Genomic DNA, 25,740 nt, shown 5'->3' with positions numbered 1-25,740 from the left:
TTTAAAGAACAGATCTGTCTGACTAGCTCTTCATAAGACACTTGGTTTTAGCATTATGTGCCTCCTGAACAAGCCTGAAGCTCTGAGACAATATACCTCAGTCCAGGACGCTGCTATAAAATGAGTTTTAAAAGGCTTTTGGAGATTTCCTTGTTTTGCTGTGGTTGTTTGGGTTTGTCTTTTGTTTACATAAAGGGCTTTTATTTAACTAGTGCTAATTTTACTAGTCTCGGAACAAGACTGGGCATGTGCAGATCTCTGTAATTATCTACAAAAACTGCATACAAGAAATTACTCAATGGTCCAACTAAAAGTGCTAGAAATCAAGTGATTCGTTCCAGCAAAGACTCAATAGCCTTTCACTAAGGAGACCCCAAGGCCTGGCTCACAAAAACCAAACTGTCCAGCATTTTGCCCTACCACTGTGATGGCCTGGACACTGATTGAAGGGTACAGAGAGGTAGCTGGTGCTCCAGAGGAAAAGATGGCATAGGACAGACATAAACCTGAACTCAAGCCCAGCCACCACAGTCAGTACAACCACAACTGTGCATTACCCAACCCTTTGTCTTCCTGGAGCACAACTTAGGCTCAGCTGGAGATAGTAAGACTGGGGAAGAAAGGGACATCTGTTCCACCACAGCCAGCTGAGAGGTATTTTGAACAGCTCCACTCACCCAGGGGAGTGTCCACCAAGATTGCATTGTAGAGCTCTGCAGGTGTCTGAGCAATGTTCACAGCTTCCATCTGTTCAAAACTTCCCAGAGGATGGCATTTGGGCACCAGTTCGGAGATGGAGCGCTGGTGTAGAGTCCCAGTGATCAGCAGAATGACATTGTCAATCATGTAGCTGTACCTGGAGGAATCAAAAAGGAAGACTGAAACAATACACACAATATGAAACCCAGCAACAGGCACACATCATCTCCTCGTGAACATCTCCAGAAAGATGCATGCTTCCCACAAAGAAGTACTAAGGCACCCCCTTAGCATCTGTTTATCATGCCAGCCTAGGAAAAGGCAGTCAGGCATAATCCCAGGCTGTGATTTATACCACAGCTGAACCACACCATCTGGGTACCACCTACCACTGAAGAGCATTAGACTGGAATGGACTTCTAGAGGTCTCTGGCCCCATACCCTGCTCCGAGCATGGCCAGCTCTAACTGCTCAGGCAAAGAGACTTTTGAATGCTCATATGAGCTTTGAATTACTTGCAAGGATGTGTATCTCACAACCTCCCTGGGGCTCTGCTTCACCATCCAACCACACTGCAATGAAAAGCCTTTTCCTAGCGTTCCCCCATGGTCATTTGTCTACTGTCTCTCATTCTAACCCCACACACCTCCAAGAGGAGCCTGGCTCCAGTTTCAGTGCCAGCAACACAGCTCCATCTTGCCAAGTGAAAGGAGGAAGGGTCACATTTCTGCTGCCTTACTCCATTCCAAAAACAACAGGACTGGCAGCTTTGGCACAACCTTCACGCACACCCTCAAGAAACTACACATAAGGTTTTTCACACCTCTACACCAAAAACTACAAACTTCTTTGCATTAGCCCAGGTTATGACGTCCCAAACCAAGTTCTCCACTTATGTTGTTCAGGATTAGCAGATTCGGTCTTTGGCACTGCAGCAATAGAACATTCAATCTGGAATCACAGTACCTGGCGTAAGTTCCAGCAACACAAGCCCTTTGTGGCCCTCCTCTCCAATATGTCCATTTTCCTCCTGCACTGAGGAGCTCAGAACTGGGCACAGCATGCCAGGTGAGGCCTCCCCTGAGCAGAGGAGAACGAACACCTCCCAGTACTCCCAGTCCAGCCAGAGAAGAGAGACACAGCTGGCCTGAAGACTGGGTACATACAAAAGGCTCGTAGCCTTTTCCAAGTAGAAGGTCCAAGCAAGGAATCAAGGCATCACATAAATACCAAGTGTCCCCAGCAGCAGTGATACTCTAGTCATCTTCACCACCAGCTAAGCCACAAGTCAACCAAGCTGAGAACCTGAAAAACATCATGTGAGATGAGGGGGGTTTTATTCAGCAGAAGTTGCCCTTGCAAATATCCCTCAGTAGCACAGGGAAGAGGCACAGATGCTTAAGAGCAGGGTATGTGGCATTTTACACTCCCTTGATTGCACTCCTACAATTCTAAAAAGTCAGATGATGGAAAAGACCTGAAGAGGCTCCTTGGCAGGAGATGCTTCAAAACAAATGAGATCAGTCTGAACTAGAATGGCAGAAGGAGCTAAGCACATCTGGAGTTGAAGCTTTGCTGAGAGTCAGGCTTCCCACAGGTACTGGAGTACTGAAGAAAGGGAACTTAATTCTAGCATCCTGGGGCTGAGGTGAAGACAGGCATGCAAGGCTCTGGTGATATTTACCAGACACGCACTAGGATGCTGCTGGTCTTTGCATTTCCAAGCTAACAAAAAGCACAGTGCAGACCTGCTTCCCTTTAACCACATCAAAGGCAGGTAAGCAGAGCCAGTTAAAGGCAGATTTTGCTAGTTTTTATTAGATGGGCTTATTGCCTCTCAAATATGCTCAAAGGGCACGTCCATGAAAACATCAAATCCACACCTTAGTTCCTCAAACAGGTGCTGCTTTTTTTTTTCTCCACACTGCAAGGCACCTCCTGGCCCTATGATTTTTGCAGAGCACCCTTCTGTTTTCACAGCCTACCTTTCCTGGTTCAATCTAGAACCAGGGCAATCAGCACAAGCTTCACGTACTAGGAAACCTCCTTTTGCTCTTTAATCTGCAAGGTCATTATCTTCCCTCCTGTTTGTGCAGCTCTCACCATGGAGATGACTGCAATCTCCAGGACAGCAAAAAGGGCCTGTTTATGAGAACTGAGCTAAGTCCCTTGCAGTAAGCAGCTGGTTCCTGGTAAATAAAAGCATCTGCACCCTAACACAGATGCTTCTCCATGAGGTGCACCAGAACAAGGATACAGAAGACCATTTCCCAGATCCACTATCTGCTCTCAACATGCAAGTTTCCTTAGTGCAACACAGTAGCTTTAAGGACAGACCATAGGCACGTCTCTCAACAAAGCAAGGCAACAATATACAACCAGACCAAATTTGTTATTTTAACTCGGCCTACAGTGAAGGAATAGGTAAGGAGATTCAGTCATGTATGCAAGCACACCTCCTTCCTATCCCCAGTTTACTACAGATGCCACTCTCCACAAGATACTGCAAGGAGCCTGGCCAATGTCAACTGCACAAAAAAGGAACTGAGGAGAAGTGTCTGGAACCCTTCTGCTCTCGGGTATTCAGAGCAACTTACTGGAGCCCCACCAAAGCTCATTCATGCCTTCCCAGTCTAGCTCAGCACAAAAGCCACAGCCAGGTTTCAGGAGAGCTGCTAAAATCTGACTCTCTTCACACATGGAAGCTCCTGCTTTCAGACTGATGGTCTCAGGAAAAGACAATCCAGCTGCCTTCCAGTGCCAGACAGCAAAACATGGTCCTCCTTGTTTAATTTACACCCCTTAACTTGACTGTTTCCTCATCCTTCAGGGAGGTCTGGGAAATGCATGGTCTATAGCCCAAGTGCAAAGGAAGCACCAACTGTTTTAAAGATTACTTCACCTCGTTAAATCTTGCTGTCAAAGGATTCATCCCTGCAGGAAGAGTTAATATGTGTGAGACAGAAGGGGAAATCTCATTCAAATTTCCCTCCTGACAGCATTTCAAACCTCCACATAACAAGGCAAATACAGCAGGACAAAGGTCTTCTTGTACCTGTTAAGGCCAGGCAGACACCAGCAGTACTAGCTAATCCTTCATAATAGTTCCATTTACTTCAAGCAAGGCCAGACCATCCTCATTCACATTCAGTCCCTACTTCATTCCAATAAAATCAGTCACATCTTAGCCACTCATGGCTACAGGACAAGTCTGCCAGTGCCAGGGCAGCTGGAAAAGCCTCTTCTCATATGTGGAAGGGGCAACAGTCTCATTGCTGTGTCAGGTTTCAACAAGGACCCATCTGCCTCCATCAGCAAAGCTGTCCCAAGACCACAGCAGAGGTCCTGGCTATGCTGGCATTTCCTCCCAGGCCCAAAGAAATAGATTAAGTACAGCAGCAGCAGTGTTTCTAAGAACCTCCAACTACTTGTGTAATAGAGCAACTTTTGTTGTCATCTTCCTCATCTCCTATAAGTTCTGACCAGCTTCAAATGTTTCAGCTTTCATAGTTAATGCCTGCTCAGACTCCTCCAAGAGTGTTTTAACCTTCACTAGCTCTCAGTGTACCTAATAAGAGGACCACGTTCTGGGACACAAGAAAATTGAAGTAGTTTGTCACTTGCAACACCATGAAGCCTTATTTCAGCCCACTTGGATGGCCTCTTCACAGCAAAACTCTCTTGTACACAAACGTGTTTCACACTCCTGCTTTGAGCTGCTTTCTGCTCACCCAGGGACATGGGCACAAAACCAGCCAGAGTTTGACATGCACAGTTACACCAGGCATAACTCTTCCTGTCACCCACTGAACAGAGGTATTGTACATTCACAGAAATACAATTTTATTCAATACTGAGAAGTGTAACATCTCACAGGAGAGTATAACTTCTTATTAAGGGACCAAAAAGAGTCAGCAAACATAGAAATACCCTCAGCATCATCCACAACAGGGCAGAGACAATGTTTTACAGCTTCCTGAAGTCTGAGTCTACTGGAGCCACTATCTTTGCTCCTCCAGCAACTCCCACTGCAGAACAATATACATTAGGTGACACTCAGATAACAAGAAGTCAGGCTAGGATATGCCTAAAGAAGCCAAAAGAGGGGTATTGGTGGGGGAAACCTTCCTTCCAGCAGCAGCAGGCCAAAGTTCATTCTCACTGCTGGTTTTGGGAGGTATGGTCTCAGGCAGACACAGCAGAGAACCCTCACAGATAAGAGGGGAGAGCCAGCCCCCAGAAGCTAAATCCTGACATAGTCACCCGTGGGTAGCCATGGAGCAGAATCAAGCAGGAGTAGAGCACAAGTGCAAAAGCCATGCAAAAGTACTTTGACAATATATGTTTCCTCCTTCTGGCATTACTTAAGTACAGACACAGATAAATGAGATATGCAAGAAAGACTGCAGTGGCCTACGGAATATTTGGAAAGGCTGTTTTAGCCGGGGAGCACGTGAAATGCATGAACACTCATCACATGGGGCATTTACAATTTGGCCTCAAGGTACAGCCCTGCAAGGCAGTGACCCCAAAACAGTTACACCTTCTCCCTCCTCTACCTACTAATCTAATCTAATCATAAAGAGTCATTGTCCTACAGCAAGTAGGTTGGTCTTTTATTGCTTTCTGTTCCAGGATACTAAAAAAAACCGTTAACAATACTGCAAGTAGTCACAAAGCATGACTAATGATGGAACATAGCATGACCTGAGATTCTCAGGGATTCTCCAAAAGTATAGCCAAAATTGTAGCTCAAACAGCTGCTCTGCAAGGGATCATGAGGACAGCCCTCCATGTCACAGCCAACAGACAGCAGTGGGCCAATGCAGAGGTGCATAGCAGGGGTTTTGTCAGGATGGGTTAAGATATTGCCTTGCTCAGGCAGCTTTGATGCTTTCCAAAACCAGCATTAGACATTAACTCAGACTACTGTGAGCAAGGCCAAAAATCCTATGTGACTGCATTGGCCAGTTACTCAGATTACTATAGAAGCATGAATTTATTTTGGGATGAAAAAGGGAAATTTCCAATGGGATCAGAGCTGTGCTCTGAACTCAGCATGAATTCTAGAGACAGCTTTAAAAGATAATGAAGTTGTTTTGACTATAGTCACTTTAGCATCTAGTGCTTCCTTCTTGCAGCTCATTCAGCTCACATACCCAGGGAGTGTTGGGAGAAGAAACTTAGGGAGAAAGTTTCAGGCTGGTTGTACCGCTGCTTCCTTGGGTTTGTGCATAAATACACAGATCCATCTATATCCCACTGGATACTGTGCTGGTACACAGAACCACTTGTCACACCTCTCTCAAGCTCCAAATGTTAAGCAGCCACAGGGGAAAGCAACACACAGACTTCAAAGCCCAGAAGAGCAGTGGCTGACACTAAGAATAGTGCCAACAGCTGAGATGTTTGTATCTGCGGGGTCGGCTTAAGATCATTAGTAAATAACTGCACAGATGTCCTGATCTAGAAAGGAGAGGAATGTTGCACATCAGGAAGATCTCAGTGCCTCCCTGAGACTTGTTTGAGTAATAGACAATGGATGTGAACAGAGTCAAATAGTTTAATCAGTTTTTCAGCTCATATTAGAACAGGTCAGATCAGCAGCAGTTCTACCTCTCATCTGCAGCTGAAGCTCAAACAGTGGGAACAGCAAGAGCAGATGCAGTGTGTGATGATCTCTGATCAAAGTGTCCTTGCTGGTCTCTTCCTGTCTTTGCATACTGTCCTTCCTAGAGTCACACCAATACAAACCATACCTAAGTGCTACATTCGTGAACCTGCCAAAGAGAAAGCTGAGAATTTCATGGCTGCCACCACAAACCAAGGGGCACTCAGCCAGGAAGTGGGTGCTCTGCTAAACTTAGATCAACAAGACCATTTGAGAGCAGAGAGTTATAACTTCACAGTACTACAGAGGCTGTGGCAGCCTTTCAAAACCAAGTATCCAGGAATGTTCTCAGCATTAATCTATATTTAGCTGAATCTCCACATGATTTTTACCATCCTCTAGTCTAGGTCTCTTGGGATACTGACCTCAGTTTTCCACTGGTATCATCTGTTAACTTACATTCAGTGATACATTGTTAGCTGCATTAAAATCTAACAAGGAAAAAAGCTACAAGAAGTACTTTTTATTTTAAGGCTTTATTAATTTGACTCAGTGTTCCTGATCTGTAAAAACCCCTTGAAACATCAGGGAATGTTTTGAGCAGCTTGCAGCCTGATGTAAGAATTTCTGGTTACCTAAACTTGATGCCTCAAAGTTTGAGAAACACAAGGCTGATATGCAAAGCTGAGCCCTGGCACTCTGTGCCATGTTGAACAGACTTGAGTGCTAATTAAATTTTAATTATTGACCAAAAACATGTAATCATGCTGCTTTCACAGGGACCAGCTGCAGAAGTCAAACTTGCATGAAGTTTTTCTCATCTTACTAGTAAAACACAAACCCCAAAGCATTTAATGGATATAAAGCAAGAGGACAGGCTGCACTGTTCACATTATGCCCCAAACTGTCTCTAGTAGCTAAGAAACCTGAATGAGTTTAGAAGGCTAAAAGCCTTTAACTGCTTCTCTGTGAATGTGTGGTCTGGACCCAGCCAATGTGCACAACATCTCTGTGCATACAGACCTGCTGCCAGCAGAAGACAAGAAAATTCATCATCCCTCTTGACAAGCAGTAAACCAAAGGAGGTAGACACAAGATTTAGCTCAGCCTCTAAATATTGTGGTACTTATTCAAAGCTGTTTGCTAGACTTCAAACAAGCTCACAGAATGGACCTGGGAGGGGACTAGGACCCAAGATGCTCCCAGGAAGCCTTCAGAAGCAGTGCCCTGGGCCTCCAGACCTTCTCTGGGCTGAACTTGCCAGTCTAGAGTATTGGGTAAGGTAAATCAATGGAAAGGCAAAAGGAAAACAAAAGGTCAAGCATGCTAAGGTCAAGCATGAAAGACCTTGGGAATGGTTTCAGTCCAGGAGTGAAGCATACTGCATGTAAACAGAATCGCTTAGTGAGTGCACACCCAGCTGAAGGCACTGCACATGGGTTTTCTTCTGGAAAAGCTGGAGTCTTTGATTTGATTGATTTGAGCAGCATTAATAACCTCCTAATACACACTCCCTTCCCTTCTTGTTTTATGCCTCTAACAGACATTCTGTTCAGCCTGTTGAGGCTGCAAGAAGGAGCTTGGGGGAAGTACAAGGACTGCTCCTGCAAACTGCAGTCTCAACAGAGAAATTCAGCTTTAAACAAAGCCCAAGAAGATACAGAAGTCCACACACTGCCTGTGGATGACACTGCATGAGCTTGGACAGGGATGACATCCAGGGGCAATAAATTCTCACCTAATCACCCCGAGCCTGCATGCTAGAGCCCTTTCTCAGACTCTGCAGAGTTTCACTGAAGACTTCCCTTAGGGACACATGGGCTGACATCTGGAGCTCATCACTCGCTTTTTGCTGCATCTTTACTGCCACCAGTAGCATTTTGTTAGCTTTCCTGATCACTACCACAGCTCACTGTTTGCCAGGCACTGTGTTAACACACTGTTAAGAACAGTGCTGCTGTTAAGAACTGTTCTGCTCCACAGCAGAACAGTTAGGTTGCTCCCATTCAAATCCACTGGCCAAATGAAACGTTTTTCAAGCATTAGGGGAAAAAAAAAATACAGTGAAACACTCCTTTCAAAGATTCCCTTTCTAATGAGGGCACCCGCAGTCACACCATGACTCCCAGAGTCACCACCATGCAACCCAGTCCATCATCACAGACACTGGTTCTGGGAAACCAGTATGAGATCAGCATCCTTTGGGAACACAGGTGAGCAGATGCAGCTCTGATGCCACCATCCAGAGGACACAAGTCTCTGATCATTTCCAGACCATTAGCTACATGCCCTCTAATTTTGAATATTGCATAATCCCTCCAAGAACTTGGCTTATCAGTTCAACTTTGCACTCCCTGCAAACACGGAAGCTGTTTGTCAGAAACCCGTGCTGCTTTGCCAAAACAATCTCTGCAGAAAAGGCTCTTAAGCCTTTTATTGCAGAATCCCCAGCCACAATGGTAATTTTTGCTTCCTAACCCCACTGCCACCAAGGAACCTGACTGAAACAATATAGTGTAATTCTAAATGCAGCAGCATTAGGAAAGATCCTTCAGGTTGTTGGACTTGTCACAATGAACTACACCTAATGTAAAGCATTTGAATGGTTTTTTTCCTTCTGCAGGAAAGGATTTCAAAAGGATGCAGTCATACTTTGTAACCCCTGCAGTTATGCCAGGATGTATACTGGAGTGTGCATCCTGGCATAACTGCACACCTTTAGAATGAAGACAGGCAACTTCCTACTCCAGAGTAGAAGATTAGTGCTTTTCAGCTTAAGGAGCAATTGAAAAATCTGGCTCCAGAAAAACCATTGCTGCAAAATTAAAATTGAATTCAAAGTTGTGCAGCAGAAACTAGATCTATCCAGTGCAGGGGAGAGGCAGAGCAGGACTGGGTCAGGGAGAAGGTAACAGAGGGAAGTGTCAGTTACGAAAAGGCACACACAAGGGGAAAAGGTACATGCAGCCTCATCAAAAACACATCTTGTGACCACAAAAACATAGTGAAAGCCAAGTTCCCAGCTGCATCCTCGGGGCAAAAAAAGAACCTGGTTCCCAGCCCGTGAAGGCTGGTAAGATAAAGATAAAAGATGACCTAGTCTGTCCTCTGATGACAGGCCTGATCACAGATTTGGAAGATGTACTTAGACCCAGCTTGCTCCTAGCCCTCACTCCCACAGCACACTCGGTGTCCACAGTTGCCAGCAGCTCCCCCACTGAAGATAAGACCAAATCCTTCTCTGCCCATCAGTTTGCCATGAGGGTTCAAGGGGCCCAACAGCTGCCAGGGCCTTGACACTGGTCTGCTGCAAAGCCAGACTTCCCAGAGCAGGGAAGAGACTGTGCCGAAGAAATGGGGAGGGAAAAAAAACAAAACAAACCCCAAACAAAAAAAACCCACACAACAAAAAACAAGAAAACCAACCCAAAAAACCCACTAAATCTTTTTACCTGCCATTGGAAAAATACAAAAGCTGACAATCTGATCAGGCTACAGCAGGCTGGAGTCAGGATTCTTTAGCATAATGTTGCTCCTTTCTAAACCATATACAGGAACACTGGAAGGAAGGAGAGACAGGCCATGGCACTGTGTCAGGCTAACACAAAGAACAAAGCCTGTACAGAAAGGCAAGGCAGCACATCACTAAGAAGAACCTAAAACCCACTTCCATCCCACAAGTCAATATGTGCTTGTTGAATTCAGGAAGTGGCTTTTGCTGTTTCAAGAACACTTAATACCTGTTTGTTGCTGCCCTACAGAACATCACTGCATTCCCTCAGCCAAACAGTTCATTGTTTGTGTTGGAGCAGAGATGTTAACAGACAATTTGTGCCTATCACTCAGATCCTACTATGGTTGGCTGAAAGACACGGGGAAGCACCAGCAGACTTCCAGCAAGGAGCTGCGTGGCAAGATGCAGAGCTAGCAGGTGTGTTATGGAGACTGCAGAAGGCTCAGCAAGTCGAGCTTTCTGCTTGCAGTGGCAGAGGCTGCCAGCTACAGCCACCACTTGAAAAAACAAATTGAGGAAGTTGGCTGATTTCCCTTATTTTGTACTAAGAACACAACACTTGCCACAGAAGAGTTCCTGGAGAGAACTAGAGCCAGGAAAGAGTCAGTGTGGTGCCAGGAGAGGAGCACAACAGGACCAAAAAAAAAAAAAATCAGTGTCAGCAAGTGACCTGAGGAACAAAGACCTTACTTTGGGGTTGCTGCCTAGCCACGTTCCGGGGTCAGTTTTGTTCTCGTGCTTTTAAATACTGTCTTTTCTCCTACGCTCAGGATAGCGATTAACTCCTGCCCACCTCTCCAGGTGACCATCCTCACCCGCTCGCTGTGCACCTGGGGACAGGAAGCACGGGGCTGGAGTGCCACCTTCCGGCAAGCCACCGGCAGCGCGACCTCCCCTCCCCAGAGCCGGGCACCCTCTGCTCCAGAGCCCCGGCACTGCTCCTATTGCTCCTTCTCCTCCCCCCGGCCTCACTTATCGCAGGCGCTGCTTCAAAGAGGTAAGTGAAACCACATAGTATCTATCATTCCGCCTGGGACAAACAGCAGGGCTCCTGGCCGGTTGGTGCTGGGGCCAGAGGAGACATTGCAGCTGCTCCTGCAATCAGACATTTCCCCAGAGCTCAGCAATGTGTCCTGGGTCAGATCAGAGCATCCTCAAAAAACAAGCACAACAGTCACCCGATGATCCACTCAAAACCACCTCAAAGGTTCAGCAGGACATTCAGGAAGGAGAAAGCTTGACTGTTTTTTAAGTGCTTGATCCTGTCCTGGCATCAGCCACGCACAGTGTGGCCACAATCAATGAGTGTTAAGAGGCCCCAAAATGCCCATCTTAAGTGAGGTTATCCAGGAGTCCTTAGAAGGCCAAAAAGGTAAGTACATACAAAGACATCCAAGCAGCAATGAGTTTCAAAGTTGAACTGAACACGCTACAAAACATTTCCTTCCAATTTGAGCCAGACACACCTCCTACAATCCCACTCAATGTTAAAAATCTCTGTTTACAACTCAAAAGAGGTCTGGGTGAACTCGAGCTTTCCTCCTGCAGAAGCCAGCCCTGCTCAAACTTTCCACATCTTTCTACTATTTTTTATTTCACTTCAGCCTGTATACTATTAGCACACAGATGCATCCAGTTGAGTACAATTTCTTCTTCTGACCACCTGGTGCCTCAATTGCCTTGAGCTGTCTACCAGGAGCAGTCTTGATCATTTCCTGCTCAAGTCTCATTAACTACCCTGAAAGAATGGAGTAGGAAATAGCCATGTTCAAAAGGCAAAGATAAATCACCCCCTATCTATGTGTGCACCCAGAATGAAAAATCAAGAGGCAAAGGCTTGTCCCAGTGCCACCCAGGCAAGCAGGATGACACAGTACCTCTGGGTGCACAAGCACAAAATCCCCAGCACTGCCAACATCCTTTGGCTGAACGTTTTTACAGTGCTGCCTCCATACGTGCCTGAGCTAGATGAAAACCACTGGCACAATTATGTGCTACCAGCTCCAAAGAGAGCTGCTCTTCACTCCAACTATTTGGGACACACATGGGAAGTTTTACACTGTCAGAAGACAAAATCTCTGGAATTTCTGTCCCCTGCCTCAAACCAAGACCTGCAACAACTCAAGGGACAGTTTCGGGGAGCACAGTCTGAAAGGCAGCCTAAGAAGCCTCTTTTCTGCTAGGCCTGTCACCAAAATAATAGGTCTATCAAGAGAAGATACTAAGACCCACTGGGTAAAAGCAGCACCCTCTCCAAACTCCTCGTGATTCACTGTATCATGTTTTAACCTGCCTGAAGAGTCATTACAAGTTATTAGTGTCTAATACCCTGATAGTGACTCCCACCTTGAACCAGTCAAAGCTGGCAACACCTTCTCTACTTCAGCAATACTCCACTGGTGTGATGAGTGCAGACCCAGAGGAGACCCCTCCATCAGTGGTGCCGCAGAACCACAACAAAACCCAACTCAACACTTGACCTCTTTGCACAAAAGACTCTGCAAGAGAGTGCAGACATTCCATATGGAAAAACAACTTTCTCCTACTTTACCTTTTGCCTTCCTCTAGGCAGCACTGCAGACAATGGCATTAAAGCAAATCTTGTGGGTAAAAAGGAAGAGATAAGAGTGAAGACAACTTGAGGAAGGAACATTCTGTGCTGCACAGAAACAATATAGTCAAAAAGAGATTGTGCAGTAGCAAGAGACAGAGGAATCTGCACAGAATCATGTTTTGCTGTAGAGAACTCATCACAGTGAGAATGACAGAAGCAGAACAAGACCAACGTTAAATCAAGTTGAGGGCAGAACACCAGTTTTTAGAAGTAATTCCAACAGCTGGTAAGAACCAGCCTTTCTGATTACACAAGATGTCTAAGGTCTTCTGCAAAACACAAGGTGGATGGTAGACACTGAATAAAGATCAACAGGACTCAAGTTAGAGAAACGGGATTTCCATGGCCATCCATAGCATTCCTACCAAGTCAGGCAGTGTGTAATCAAGGCAGGAGTGGTGTGAGACCATTCAGCTCATGTTTCCTACACAGTGGTTTTTAAAGTGAGACTCTTAGGTAACAGAAAATTTCAAAGTCTGCAAGATACTTCTGTGCTGCCCAAAGTTTGCCTTTAAACAGATATGACAGAAGCATTAGTGATTACTGTGATAATTTCATGGAGACATTTTCATAAACTTGTAACACAGCAAAGGAAAAGCAACAGTGGAGGACCACCCACCTAACACTGCCAAGCTCAAACAGCACTGATGTCTTGACAGAAAATTCAAGATGGGCAAAGAGGTGTTTTAAGAGTTAACTTAAATTTGAGAGAATAGAAGAGATTGCTCCATACAGCTAAGACGATGAACTAGAAATTGCTTCATCCATTGGAAACACTGCTGCAAAATGGGAGCTTAGTAATGTTTTGCTCCATATTTGGGTCCAAACATGAAAACTCAGAAATTTTACTGACAAGCTTATAAGTAAAAACAATTTATTAGAAAACAGGAAAGGCTTAGGAGACAGCTTTAAGCCTTTCTGACACAGATACAGAAAATAACAGGTAGGAGTCACTGGGTTAGAAAGTGAGATAGCATACAGAGAAAGGAGTGAACACAAAGGCACGTGGCAGAGATGGGTGCTTAGTCAATATTTGCAAATGCAGGAGATGCCACAGATAGATGAAAATGTAATTTTTTTCCATTAACCACAAAGATCTTTCTACATTAGCCTGCATCATTCAAAAGCTTGTAGTTGGTAAGCAGGATACCAGACAACTGCCAAAAATGCGTAATTAATACCACAGGCTCCTGTACTACAGGATTAACTATCCCACTAAAGAACAGAATATGATCTCCTTCCCAGCAATGCAAGTTAAAGTCACATTCTACCAAACCAGAAACTCACTTTTGTCCATGAGGCATCTCCTTGGTGCTTAGAGGAGACCACTGGCAGTGCAGTTTGCAAGCTAAACTAGAGCTTACAAGAATATAGACTAAGGAAATGAAAAAAGTCAATTTTACTTCCACGTTTCAGATGCAAGCTAGGACTAGTATCCCTCTGCCACTAACAATTCCATTTTGTTAGTGAACAAAACAAGAGCAGCACACAGGGAAGCATAGGGTTGTACAAAACCTCTGGGAGAAGATACCTCAAGACTGCTGGGCTATTTCAAGCTTTTCACATCAGCTGAACCTGCTGTGGAAGCCCCATGTGTTTCCACCAACTGACAGAGCCGTGCTGAGGCTGCTGCAGCCCTGTGTTTCCCTGCTGCACATTCCAGGTCCTGCCTTCCCCTAGTGCTGGCATTTACTGGATCCCACTGAGCTGTCCAAGAAAAACAAACCAGTCAAAGGTTAACCCCAAAAGGGAAAAGTTGTTCAATTTCTGGCCAGCCTAATTCCCTGAACCAGTTTGTGATGGGGCCAGAGCCCCTGGGGTGGGACAGGAGAATCACATCAGCCCTGATGAAGGATGATCAACCTCAGAACTAGCAGGCAACTCCTGTAATGCACACGCATGGCATGCCTATGTTTTGCAGCAGGACCACAGTTTTAAAAAAACAAGAACACTTAACACAAGGGACGAAGATAAATGGTACCTCTAAGAGACTGAATCAATACTGTGATGGAAGGCAGCCAAGCAGCTGTACCAATGGAGCACATGCTCCCTAGGAACAGAAGCCTTTAATAACACAGTGATACGATGCTGCTGCTTTGAGACCTCCAGATACAATCACACCCGTTTCAGTCAAGAAGCTGCATAAAACACAGCAGGTGCAGGGCTCAGAGTAGAAAGCTGGTCTGAGAGCTCTCAAGTCCAGAGGAACACCAGCATTTCAAATGCTGTTCATGACCAGCTGGTACTCACGTGATAAAGTCCAGAAAACTTGCCAGGGGCTCATACGCGTGGTTCCTCATGTGACGGAACTCCACCACCATCTTCTCCTTCAGCTTGTCATCAATGACAGACACTGTGAGCGGGGAGGCTTCATTGGCCAGGAAGTTCCCATAGTCTGTGCTCTGGAGGTGCAGTTTCAAGTCTGAAAAAGAAAGAAAAATTCCACTCTAGAGGGTTTTGGGCTGGTTTGGGGCTTTTTTTCAGTATAGCCAAAAAAGCTGCTGCTCAGCACTTCTCTAGGCATCCTCTTCTCTGAAAGATCACCTAGACAAAACCCATGTGTTAGGTCATACACTTACATTTGTTCTCAGTTTTATCATGGACAACCCAAATGCAGGAAAAGATCAGTGTTTCACCATATCAGCCTTACCTCATCTTAAAGACAAATCTGTGACACCATCTGTGTAACTGAGCACACACACTGGTGCCAGCTGTTCACTCTGCTAGGTCAAGGTGGAAGATTACTGATTTTCTAGGAGGTACTTGCTAGAAATCCAGGGGGATAAAAAAACCAAATAACTTGAGCATTCCATCTAGCCAAAAGGGCTCTGGGGGCAGGTTCCTCTGAAAAAATCACAACCAAGAACCTAACTGCACACACAGCAAGTCTCCCCAGATACTAGTGATGTGCAGACATTTGTAAAGCTTTCAAAACCAAAAACAGAGAAACGGCAACTTAGAAATTATAAACCATCTTGGTCTTACATTATCAAAGCAGCCCAGTTAATTGTGCTGGTAAATAGAATTCAGGCTTTAACAGGTAGAGAGGGGCTAGTGAAGATGAAGGCCATTTAAATCCATCTCACAGGGTAGGCAATCCCTGCCCAGGATGGATGAACATGTTCAGAAGTCTTCCCTTTCTCCAGTTTCCTCTGTTACTCCTGGTTGCAGGTCAGGTGCCCAACCAAGCTGCAGTCCTGGCCAACAAGCAACCACAACACGCTGAGTTCTGTCAAGATAAAAGCACTGTTTGAGCCAAAAGCATTTAAGCGTCTCTGTGGAAAAACTGAATCCAGAACTAAGGAACGTCATACAATCCTACCCCTCAAAGCTCTACTAGTTGTGTTGGTACACAATGTTCATCTCCCTTCAGCTTCACCTCAGAAGGCCAGTTAGGCAAGCATCCTCCCAGGGATTCAAAACCTTTATGGGGTAAGGAGAGGAGCTGGAAGAGTTGAGTCAAACCAGATGTGAACACACCATCCAGAGAAAACAAAAGAAGACAATTCTCCCTGGTTTTTCTGAAGCAGCTTTACTGAGGCTGCCTTCCACTGAGCCATACGAGTCCTCAGCATTATGGCACAAGTATCCACAGCACCGAGGTCAGAGCAAGCACTCAGCCTGGTTTGAGGAGTTTGACCTTTTGACATTACACCCAGCCATAGGCACAAGCTGGAGAGCTCCTCCTCAGGCTCCAACCTGAGCTTGTACAGCATGATACTGTTCTCAGCCCAAGGGATCAGGAGTCAAACAGCTTTCAAACCAACTGACTCTTCTGGGTATTTCCAAGGAGCCTTAGCAAAGATGGTTTTCACCCAGCAGTAGTTACAAAGATGTTCCCACTACTCAGTCTAAGGCCAGAGACTTAAATATCACTCAGTTTGTCTTATTTCTCAGTGGTTTACATGAGGGTTTTAGGGGCACTTGTTAAAAGGAGGGGATTCTGCTCCTCTAGTCAGTTCTGCTGAGATCCCATCAGCAGCACTGCATCCATCCCTGGGGTCCTCAGCACAGGAAAGACATTGAACTGTTGGGAACAGGTCCAGAAGAGGTTACAAAGATAATTAGAGGTATAGAGCACCTCTCCTATGAGGAAAGGCTGAGAGGATTGGAATTATTCAGCCTAGAGAAGAAAATACTCTAGGGAGACCTTACTGCAGCCTTTCAGTACCTGAAGGGGCTATAGGAGAGTTGCAGAGGTGCTTTTAACAAGGGCATGGAATGACAGGACAAGGAGTAACAGCTTCAAACTGACAGAGACTGTTACAGTGAGCTCAGGGGCACCCTGTGCCCCCCTTCCCCAGGACCCTGTGACTCTGATCAAGATAACCCCTGGATCCTCCTTTCTGCCCCAACAGGGTTGGCGGGGAGCCAGGAAAGCCCACCCTGTCCAAAACCTATATAGACCCCTGACATTTCCTGTTCTTCCTCTTGTGCCCCGCTCTCCCATGGACACCACAGAATAAAGAGAGCTGTACCAACCCCCTGGGGTAAGAGCCTCTTTTGAATACCTATCCCCTCTCCTGAGATTCCTCCCCTCACAGCCCCTTATCTCTGAGCTAGTCGGATTATTCAGGGGCGTGTGAGGGGGGGAAACTACAAGAAACTAAGTTTAGATTGGATATTAGGAAGACATTCTTCCCTGGGACAGTGGTGAGGCACTGGCACAGGTTGCCCAGAGAAGTTATGGATGTCCCATCCCCAGAATTTTTCAAGGCCAGATTGGACAGCATTTGGAGCAATCTGGTCTAGTGGAAGGTGTCCCTGCCCATGGAAGGAGGTTTAGAACAAGGTCTTTAAGGTCCCTTCCAACCCAAACCAGATTTAATAATTCTATGAATCCTGGATGTAGCAAAGAGAGCTCCCTATCCAACTACACACATCAAGGCTGAAGCAAAGCAGAGTTCTAACCCAGATCTCTGTCCCCAGGGTAATCTGCAGCTGAACAGCTGTAGTTTGTTCTACCAAATCATGGTCAGCTCACACTAGCAAAGGAGAAGACATTGCCTGAGTAACTCAGTCAAGTCTGCAGCACAAACCTTGCCACAGAGTCAAACACCAGATCATGCCAAAACTTGGAATGTCCCTCACTTCCACGCAGCCTGCACAGGATTATTACTGACAGTAATCACTTCCTAAAGTCTTCAAAAAGCCCAGTTCACAGGCAGCATCCTGTGTAGAAAGGATTCTGACCCATCTCTTCTGCAATTGCTTGATTTGTGAAAGCAAATATAGATGGGATATCTACCTGAACTATGTCTTAATGAGTTTTTGTCCCACTTTTAAAGCTCTTAAATGATGAACTTTGGAGTCTGAGTGGAAATTAAGTTCCTGACAGATCAGGACTTTACTAGTTTGCTTTTAGCAGAAACTGGAGAAAACATGGAACAAAATTGATCAATTAATATGTTCAATGAATATGAGAGAAAAGGTCCTTGTAGAAGTTTTATACCCATAAGCTCAGATTGCAAGGGAAGGCACAGGGAACTGCAGCAGTTGCATTCATATACCTTCTACTGCAGTTCCCAGCAGTTGTGCAGACCTCTAATGGAAGCTAAGTCTTCCCAAAAAGGCATGTGATGTTGTTTTGCAGCATACAGGACTTTGGAGAGGAAGCAGCTATTGCATATCCTCACAGATCTGCCTTCAGTAGGGAAGCTGCCAAAGCTTATTTCCTCAAGTTCAACACCATCGGTTTGTTTTGTTGTCATCACAACCTGAAACTCTGCTTTTGAGGCTCCAAGCAGATGCCTTGCTATCATGTCACTTGATGCTACAGACTCGGCGACACAAAAAGAAGTTTGCTGTAATTCCAGGAAGTCAGAGCTGCACTGCATCTAGACCAGAGGCACCCAGGCTGCACATTGTGCCTTGCAGGCTCTCCAACAGCTCTGAGCAAGCTCCCATGAGCTGCTTGGCCGGAACATTTTGCCCTGCTCCATGAAGGGGTTGTGCCCCCAACTCCACAGCACAAGAGCCAGCACGTTATGTTGCAACTGGAATAAGGGCCATGTTTATGTAACACTTGGAATTCATTTTCACAAGGAAGGCCAGCCACAAACTGCAGAACTAAACTTTTCTGAATCTTTTAGCATCCAAGCAGACAAAACAGAACATATTTTCCAAAAATTGGACCGGATTTATGAACCCTGACTCAGTGCATCCCACGGTGTATCAGTGCTTTACACTAGCCTGTCCCCCTCCAGCTGCTGGGCTAGTCACCAAGCTTCAGCCAAGAGGGCTTGGGAGCTTTTAATAGTACTATTCACATGTCAAGCTACTCAGATGAGAGCAAACTAATCCCGTGGTTTCACAAATCTGCTGCCAGAAGAGCTGTCCCAGTAGCACGGTGACTAATAAATGGATGCACTGCTGAGCAAGCCCCAAGCTCTCCAAAAGCTCAGGTTCCCAACACAAGCTTAGACTGCGGTGGAGTTGGCCTCTGGCAGCAAGAGCAGCACCGTGGCAGGGGCAGCTGCCAGAGATCCCACAGGCTGCGTGTTGATAAGACACTGGCTGCAAGGCCTTCGCAGCGCCTCTTCCCCAGCTGCTCCGAAAGGGAAGGAGACCTGCACCTAGAGGCCAGCCCCTCCTGATTCTGACAAACAGCATGGGGCCTCAACCCAGTGACTGATTTTAAGAAATACATTTGCCTGTTCTGGCATTTTTCCAAGAAGTTCACACACTTTATGTAACAGACTGAGCCAGCATTTGGCAAGGGAGCACTTGAATGACCACAAAATTTTTGTTCTCTCTCCTCCCCCGCAAAACGTAGGAAATTATGGCCAGGTCACTGCTCCCAGAAAGTTGCCTCGTGCAAGAACAGAACCATTTGTCAGAATGACAGTCTTTTTCAGCTGGGTAGGGTAGTGCTTGGGATTACCATGACACGTACTTACAGCCACCTCCTGTCAACTCTCAGATCAGGCCCTCTGGTTTTCATGCAGCTACCTGTACATGAGCCACAAACACAACCAGAGCTTAATCAACCCACTGCCATGCCAACACCTTGACATTTCAGATGACATCTTCACAAGAGACTTTATATCCACACTAATGCAACAATCCTCTCCTGCAAGTTTGCTTTGACTTAACAAGGAACCAAGCTATTAGTCTGTCAGACATCTGTCAGTCACAGCCTTTCCTGTAAGCCCTGCTCAGACAGAGTGATCCAGGGCCCCATCAGCTCAGACTTCCAACCCTTCCTTCTTTCCTGCTGTAACTGCATTGCAGAGCTCTGAATCAAGTTAAGGGCTCAAACACTTCCAGGCAAGGAGTGATCTGTCTTCTCACACACAGGCAGAGAATCAGCTTCCACAACTTCTAAGCTGAACTGATGTTTTCACAAAAATTATCTGCTGTAACCCTGACATCTTCCTCCAAAACACCTGGGGCCATCACTGCCTATATAAAAAATTAAAATATCATTTGCCATCTCCCAAGCTGGAGGCCGTAAAGCTGCCGAGGGATTACACAGCAGTCTGCAGATGAGCTACATCGCCCACGTCTCCCTTCAGGAGACTGCAGTCATTATCATTTGCCTTGTTGCTGTTTGTTTGGTCTGTTTATAGCCACCTCAGACACTCCTGAAACTGATTCTCTGAAATCTTGTTCAAAAAGAACTCAGAGACCCTTTGTTCCCTGCAGAATTTAAGACCTCTCCTGTGGTTGCACACCACCGGCAATGACATGCTACCTCTTCTTCTCTGTTGTCAGGCAGCAAATTCATCTGAGCCACATCAGACACAGAGAAGCATCATCTTTGGCGCTTTCCTCCACCAGTATCTCACCCCTGACTTTTCACCAGTTTGAGATGCCCTCAGCACCAAAGAGCAGCCTGTGTTTCTAGTCATCCCTTCCCGGGACTGAACTTGCTCCACTCAAGAGCTTCAAACCCAGCACAGCCAGGTCATGTTCCATGAGGGGCCCCTCAACGAGGCAGCCCCTTTCCTAATCTGTCCAAAAGGCAAGGTAACCTCTCCTGATCTGCCTGCATCCCCAATAAGCTTTTTTCCCCCCTCCAAAAGCAGATTGCTCTAAGTCACTCTGTAACCTCAGAGGCCCAGTGCAGGACACCAGCCCAGCACCTACTGCAGGGGTTAAGGGAGAGGCAACAAATCACTGAGAAACTAAAACAAACAGGGCAGAAAACAGACTCATGCTGCAGGAGCTGACAGCTGAGGAAAAACAAGATGAAAGCACTGACTGGCTGCCGAGCAGCAATACCTGCCAGGAAACCCAGACACCATCATCATCGCACAAGGGGCAGGACCCAAACAAGGGCTGAAGCTGCACCAGCACTGAGAAGCTGACCTCAGCTGCTGCTTGAAGTTTAGCTAGGAGAAGCTATGAAGCAGGTCTCTGCCTGGTAAAGGAGGCCAGAACAAACAGCAAAGAGCCTCTGCTGAACCCTGCAGGAAGCCAGTGACCACAGTGTTTGTTTGCCACCATGATCTAGCAGGCTATGGAAGTGCCATCATTCTTCCAATAAATGATGTTTTCCTGAAGCTTGATTTAACAGGACAGTTGATGAAACAGCCACAGCCAGTGGTTACACCCATACAGGATGCAGAACAAAGCACCAAAATTAGCAGGACAGCATTTTGGACACGGTTCTGTTTCTACACAAGAAGTCAGCATTTTGGAGGACAGGAATGGTCTGTACTTTCCTCAGATCTCACCTTGCCTGTAGACTCTGCCTCCTCTGGCAAGAGAGAGCTCTTGGGGCCAGGGGTCAGTCCTGCTGCACAGTCCCAACACACAGGGGTCAGCTTTTCACACAGGGCTCCAAGGTGTCAGGAGAGTGACAAATCATCATTGTGTGAATGACAATGAAAAGTCCCCAACACGTTAACTTCTACAGCCCCTGAGTTCAGACTGAACCACTCTCAGAGCTCAGGATGGATCTAAGCATGGCCACACCTTGGGACTATCAAGTGGCCTCTCCTTGCTTGGTAGTACAGTAAAGGAGCTGCACAGGAAATTATCTATGCTGCTCCCCCTTCACACAGGGGAATATCATGAGCTCCACCAAAAGCACTCTTGCAAGTCAGCCTAGAGCTCTGCAACACAAAAGAGGAGCCTCATTCCAGCCTTTTTGGGGCCTAAATTCCAGGGCCACAGTGATAAAATGGAAAAGAGATGGGTAGCACAGCCCCCCCTGCTCTTCTCTCATGAAAGGAGATGTGAAGACCTCAAATCAATGGCAGCCTGCGGGGCAGAAAAAAGATCCTTGGGACAATGAAAACAAAAGCCCACATTGCACGCAGCCTGGTGTACAGAAGACAAAACCCATGGACAGATCCCACTCCTCCAAGTGCACACCACTGTTTACAAGGCATCCCAGTTCCCAGCTGTGCCAACGCATGGACAGAGGCACAAGCACCCACAGAGTGGTGATGCTGAGATACAGTCTCCAGAAGACCTCTCCCAAAAGAGGCCCACAAGCCTGAGCCAACTCCCCTGCCACTGCTCAGCCTCATCACCCAGCTAGAAGGTGGCACATCCTGCTGCTGGATTTCACCCACCAACCACCTCTACAACACTGGCAAGTCAGAAAGAAAGCAGCTTTCTACACTGTTGCTGTGGAAGCAAGAAGAAGTAGTAGCAATAGGAGGCTCATGAACACTGACCTAAGGGTAAAGACACTCCTGGTTCAAGATGCTTTTGTGCACTTCTTGGGCCATGCATGGTTTTTGCAGAAGGGAGCTTTGCAGACCAACAGTAAAGCCAGCTGATAACCTACATTCCAGTCCCAGACTGAACTCTGCTGCCTAAAAGCATCACAACTGTTCAACTGCATCAACAGCTTTTCATTCCTCCAATAGAACATCAGACCCCTGACAGGCCACCACAGCTTGAAGAGCTGTAGATGACTCACCAATCTTTTGACAGTAAAAATCTGGGTGACTCCTAAGTTTGGTTGCCCCAAAAAGATTCCATGCATGCACAGATCCATGCTCACAGCACCGGAGCAGAGGAAAGCAGCTCCAGGTCCTTCACTGACACCTTGTGTCAGAAGCAGGAACTGGATACAACAGCGACCACCAGGCAGGTTCCAAAGCTCCCGGCTCATGTGTACGGCTGAGAAACAACCAGAGCACCAGGACTTTTGGAGCTGAAAGAAGGGATTAAACGTGTTACTGCTAAAGGGTTTAAGAGAAAGCTTAAGCCAAAACAGCTCTCACACACACACCCTCAATCCTGGCCATGTTTTTCTGCACTTCTTATGGCCAGCTCAGGAGCCTGCCTGACCACAGACAGCCCATTTGGCTCTCTGTTTCTGACTCAACAAGGGAGAGCTTGGATCAGATTACTTTGTGATCAGACAAGCAGAGACAACAGGGGATCATGCAGAAAAGCATGATTTCCTCCCTTCCAGCAGCACTAAACTGCCAGCCTAAGTCCTGAAGCCGACAAGTCAATCCCATTATGCTTCCAGACTGATCTGGGCACACCGGGGGGAGTGGCATTTCAGACCTGGAAGCACAAGGTCCTGCAAGCAGCCAGATATTCAATTCCCAGGGCCAGGCCCAGAACAGCCTTGGTCCTTCAGGCTTTCTCTATAGCCAAGACAACCACCTGCTCCAGGACTGGGACTAACTGCAGAGCCAGACACGTGAGACGCAGCAGCAAAGACTAAACAGAGAGTAGAGAAGAATTATCAGTAATTTATGTCCCAGTACTTATTTTGGCTGCTAATACATCAGCCACTGCCTGGATTTAGTGCAGATGAGCATCTGGGAGGGAAAGAAACACGTTGAAAGTCTGTGAAGCACAGAAGACAAGTACTAGAATGGGAAAATCAGCACTAAAAGGACAGAGGAAAGAAACTGTTTGACCAGAGACCTATGTAAGTAACAAAGAATCATGCCCAAAAGCACACTAAGCAGGGACACAGCGAGCCAAGTGAAGGAGTAACAAGATGGGCAGTGAATTTGGAAGAGCCTTCAGGTTCTGAATGAAGCATGACCAAGAGCACAGCAGCTGCCATCACCAGAGAGCTGCTGGGGACAGAACAGCAACAATGCCATGACAGACATACGGGAACTCCAATGTGACTCATTCCAAATGCAGCAACACCACTCCAAGGGAGAACTCGGTTTAAGCAGCTTGGTTCAGAAACCGAGAAACGGAGAGAAAAGAGAAGCTCCAAGTACAGAAAGACTCCAAAGGGGAAGTTGTCTGCAGGAAAGGTGAAAAAGTCACAGTTCAGGGCATGCTGAGACTTGTGACTACCAAGAGAGCAGAAGTCACTCCCACTGCTCTCTTTCAGGCCCTGGACTCCACAGCAGGAATGACAGAGACTGCTGCAAAGAAAGCTGAAAAAAAGGAAAAGTGGAAAAAGAGCTTCTGTCCTAAGTAAAAATATACTGGGGATTTTTAAAGTAGAGAGTGGGGCACAACTCTGATCCCATTCTACTGTTACCTGCAGCTGCTCACTCCAGGTAACTTGCATCCAGGGTTCAGCTGGCCAGGGATTCTCTGAAGTGTCAATATCAATTAGCCATTCAGCAATGATTGTCTAGATAAAACTGATGCTTAACTAATTTTTTTAGGAGAAAGAATGATCCAATAATTATCATTCCACTGATCAAAACAACCAACATCTCTGGGTACGTGTGTTTATTTCAAGATAGGCCTGGTTTTGATCTTTGTGATTTGTGGTCCAGGTTCTGTACATCAAGGAGTGAAAACTGCTAAGCAGGTCACGGATCAGAGAACAGCTTAGCACCAACTAATTAAGATTACAAGCTGACCACAGGTGATGATAGAACTGCAGGACAGTTTGGGTTGGAAGGGAACTTCAAAGGCCATGTAGTCCAAGTGCCTGCAATGAGCAGGGGCATCTTCCGCTAGACCAGGTTGTTTAGAGCTCCATTCAACCTGGCACTGGATGTTTTCAAGAATGGAGCACCCACCACCTCTCTGAACAACCTGTGCCAGTGTTTCACCACCCTCACAATGAAAAAAGAAAAAAATAAATCCTCACAGTTCTGCAAGTTTATACACATTGATCTAGAAAAAAATATGACGGCTGAAAATCAGAATTAACCTCGAAAGAGATCTCAAGAGCACAGGCAACAGATAATTCACTGGGGAATTTATTCAGATGTGCACTAGAATTTATTCCACTAGTGATCCTTCAATAACAGCAGGTACTCTCCTAGGTGACCTCATCTCCTTAAACACTAATCATGGATAGCAGGGAACTTAGATTGTATCAATAACCTTATTCCAGGCCTTAAAAGCCTTCCTAACCTTTAGGGAGCGAAGGCACAAACATACCTCACCAGCAACGCCTGTCAAAACCCACCAGGCTCCCAAAACCCGCAGGGCACAGCTCCACGGCCACCTCAAGAAAGCAGTGGGAGGCCAAGTTCCCTCAGAGCAGTGTATCAGCTGCTGCAATCACACGGCCGGGCTGACCGGGAAACTGAGTCAGCTGGGGCGGGACACGGACTGCGTCCTCAGCCACGGGGTAAAGAGGGAACAGCTCCTCAAAAACGCCGCGATCGGCCGTTTTCCCCACTGCCAGCCAGCGCCTTCCCTCCCCTCGTCTCCCCACAGCCCCTCAGCCCGGACATTCCCCTCAGGATGGCGGGGAGAGGGGGGAGCTGCTCCCGCTTGCCTCAGGCCTCTACCGCTACTCACCCTCCAGGCTCTCACACTGCACCAGGTTCACGTAATCGCCTTGCCGGAGCACGCCCGCCTTAAAGCCGCGCACCAGCCCCTCCAGGTAGCCGTTGTCCACGTTGAAGTAGAGCTCGGGGAAGCACGACATGGCGGCGGCAGCTCCGCCGCCTCACGTGACCGCCGCGTCACGTGGCGCGGCCCCTTCCCGGCAGCCACCGCGGGGCGGGAACCGCCTGAGGGATGGAGCGCGCGCGGCCCCGCCCGGCGTGAGGGACCCGCCAGGAGGGACCCGCCGTGAAAAACGCTTTTTGTGAGGGGCTTTTCGCCGATATTGCAACGAATGTTACACGGGTAATGTTAGAAAGTTATGCTCTGTTAATTCTCTTAAGTGGTGTGTTAAATAGAGTTTTAGGTTCCAACATAATGTTAAAATAGAGACTGTGAAAGATGCATATTGTATGATGGGCTTTCCGCAAATGTTACAATTAATGTTATATGTGTAATGTTAGAAAGTTATGCTGCATTAATTCTCTTAAGTAGTGTGTTAAATGTAGTTTTAGGTTCCAACTTAATGTTAAAATAGAGGCTATGTATGTGGGGGGAGGTTTTGTTTTGTTTTTTTTTTTTTTTTAGGAATGAGATACTCGCTTCGAGGAACACCTAAAT

General features: G+C 46.6%; 1 protein-coding gene across 1 annotated transcript in view; it reads right to left on the bottom strand.

Moving 5' to 3' along the window:
- ATP6V0D1 (ATPase H+ transporting V0 subunit d1) overlaps positions 1–25,290 on the bottom strand; it is a 34,684-nt gene extending 9,394 nt beyond the window's left edge. Inside the window, exons 1-3 of the mRNA XM_002187194.6 lie at positions 25,093–25,290; positions 14,689–14,860; positions 678–856 (exon numbers count right to left, since the gene is read on the bottom strand). Coding sequence (XP_002187230.3) covers positions 678–856; positions 14,689–14,860; positions 25,093–25,222 — 481 coding nt within the window. The 5' untranslated portion in view covers positions 25,223–25,290. The remainder of the gene's footprint in view (positions 1–677; positions 857–14,688; positions 14,861–25,092) is intronic.
- Between the last annotated feature and the right edge of the window lie 450 nt (positions 25,291–25,740).

Source organism: Taeniopygia guttata, chromosome 11, assembly GCF_048771995.1.
Source record: "Taeniopygia guttata chromosome 11, bTaeGut7.mat, whole genome shotgun sequence".
Lineage (NCBI taxonomy): Eukaryota > Metazoa > Chordata > Aves > Passeriformes > Estrildidae > Taeniopygia > Taeniopygia guttata.
The sequence above is the reverse complement of the archived record's forward strand: the minus strand, read 5'-3'. Positions and strand labels throughout refer to the sequence as shown.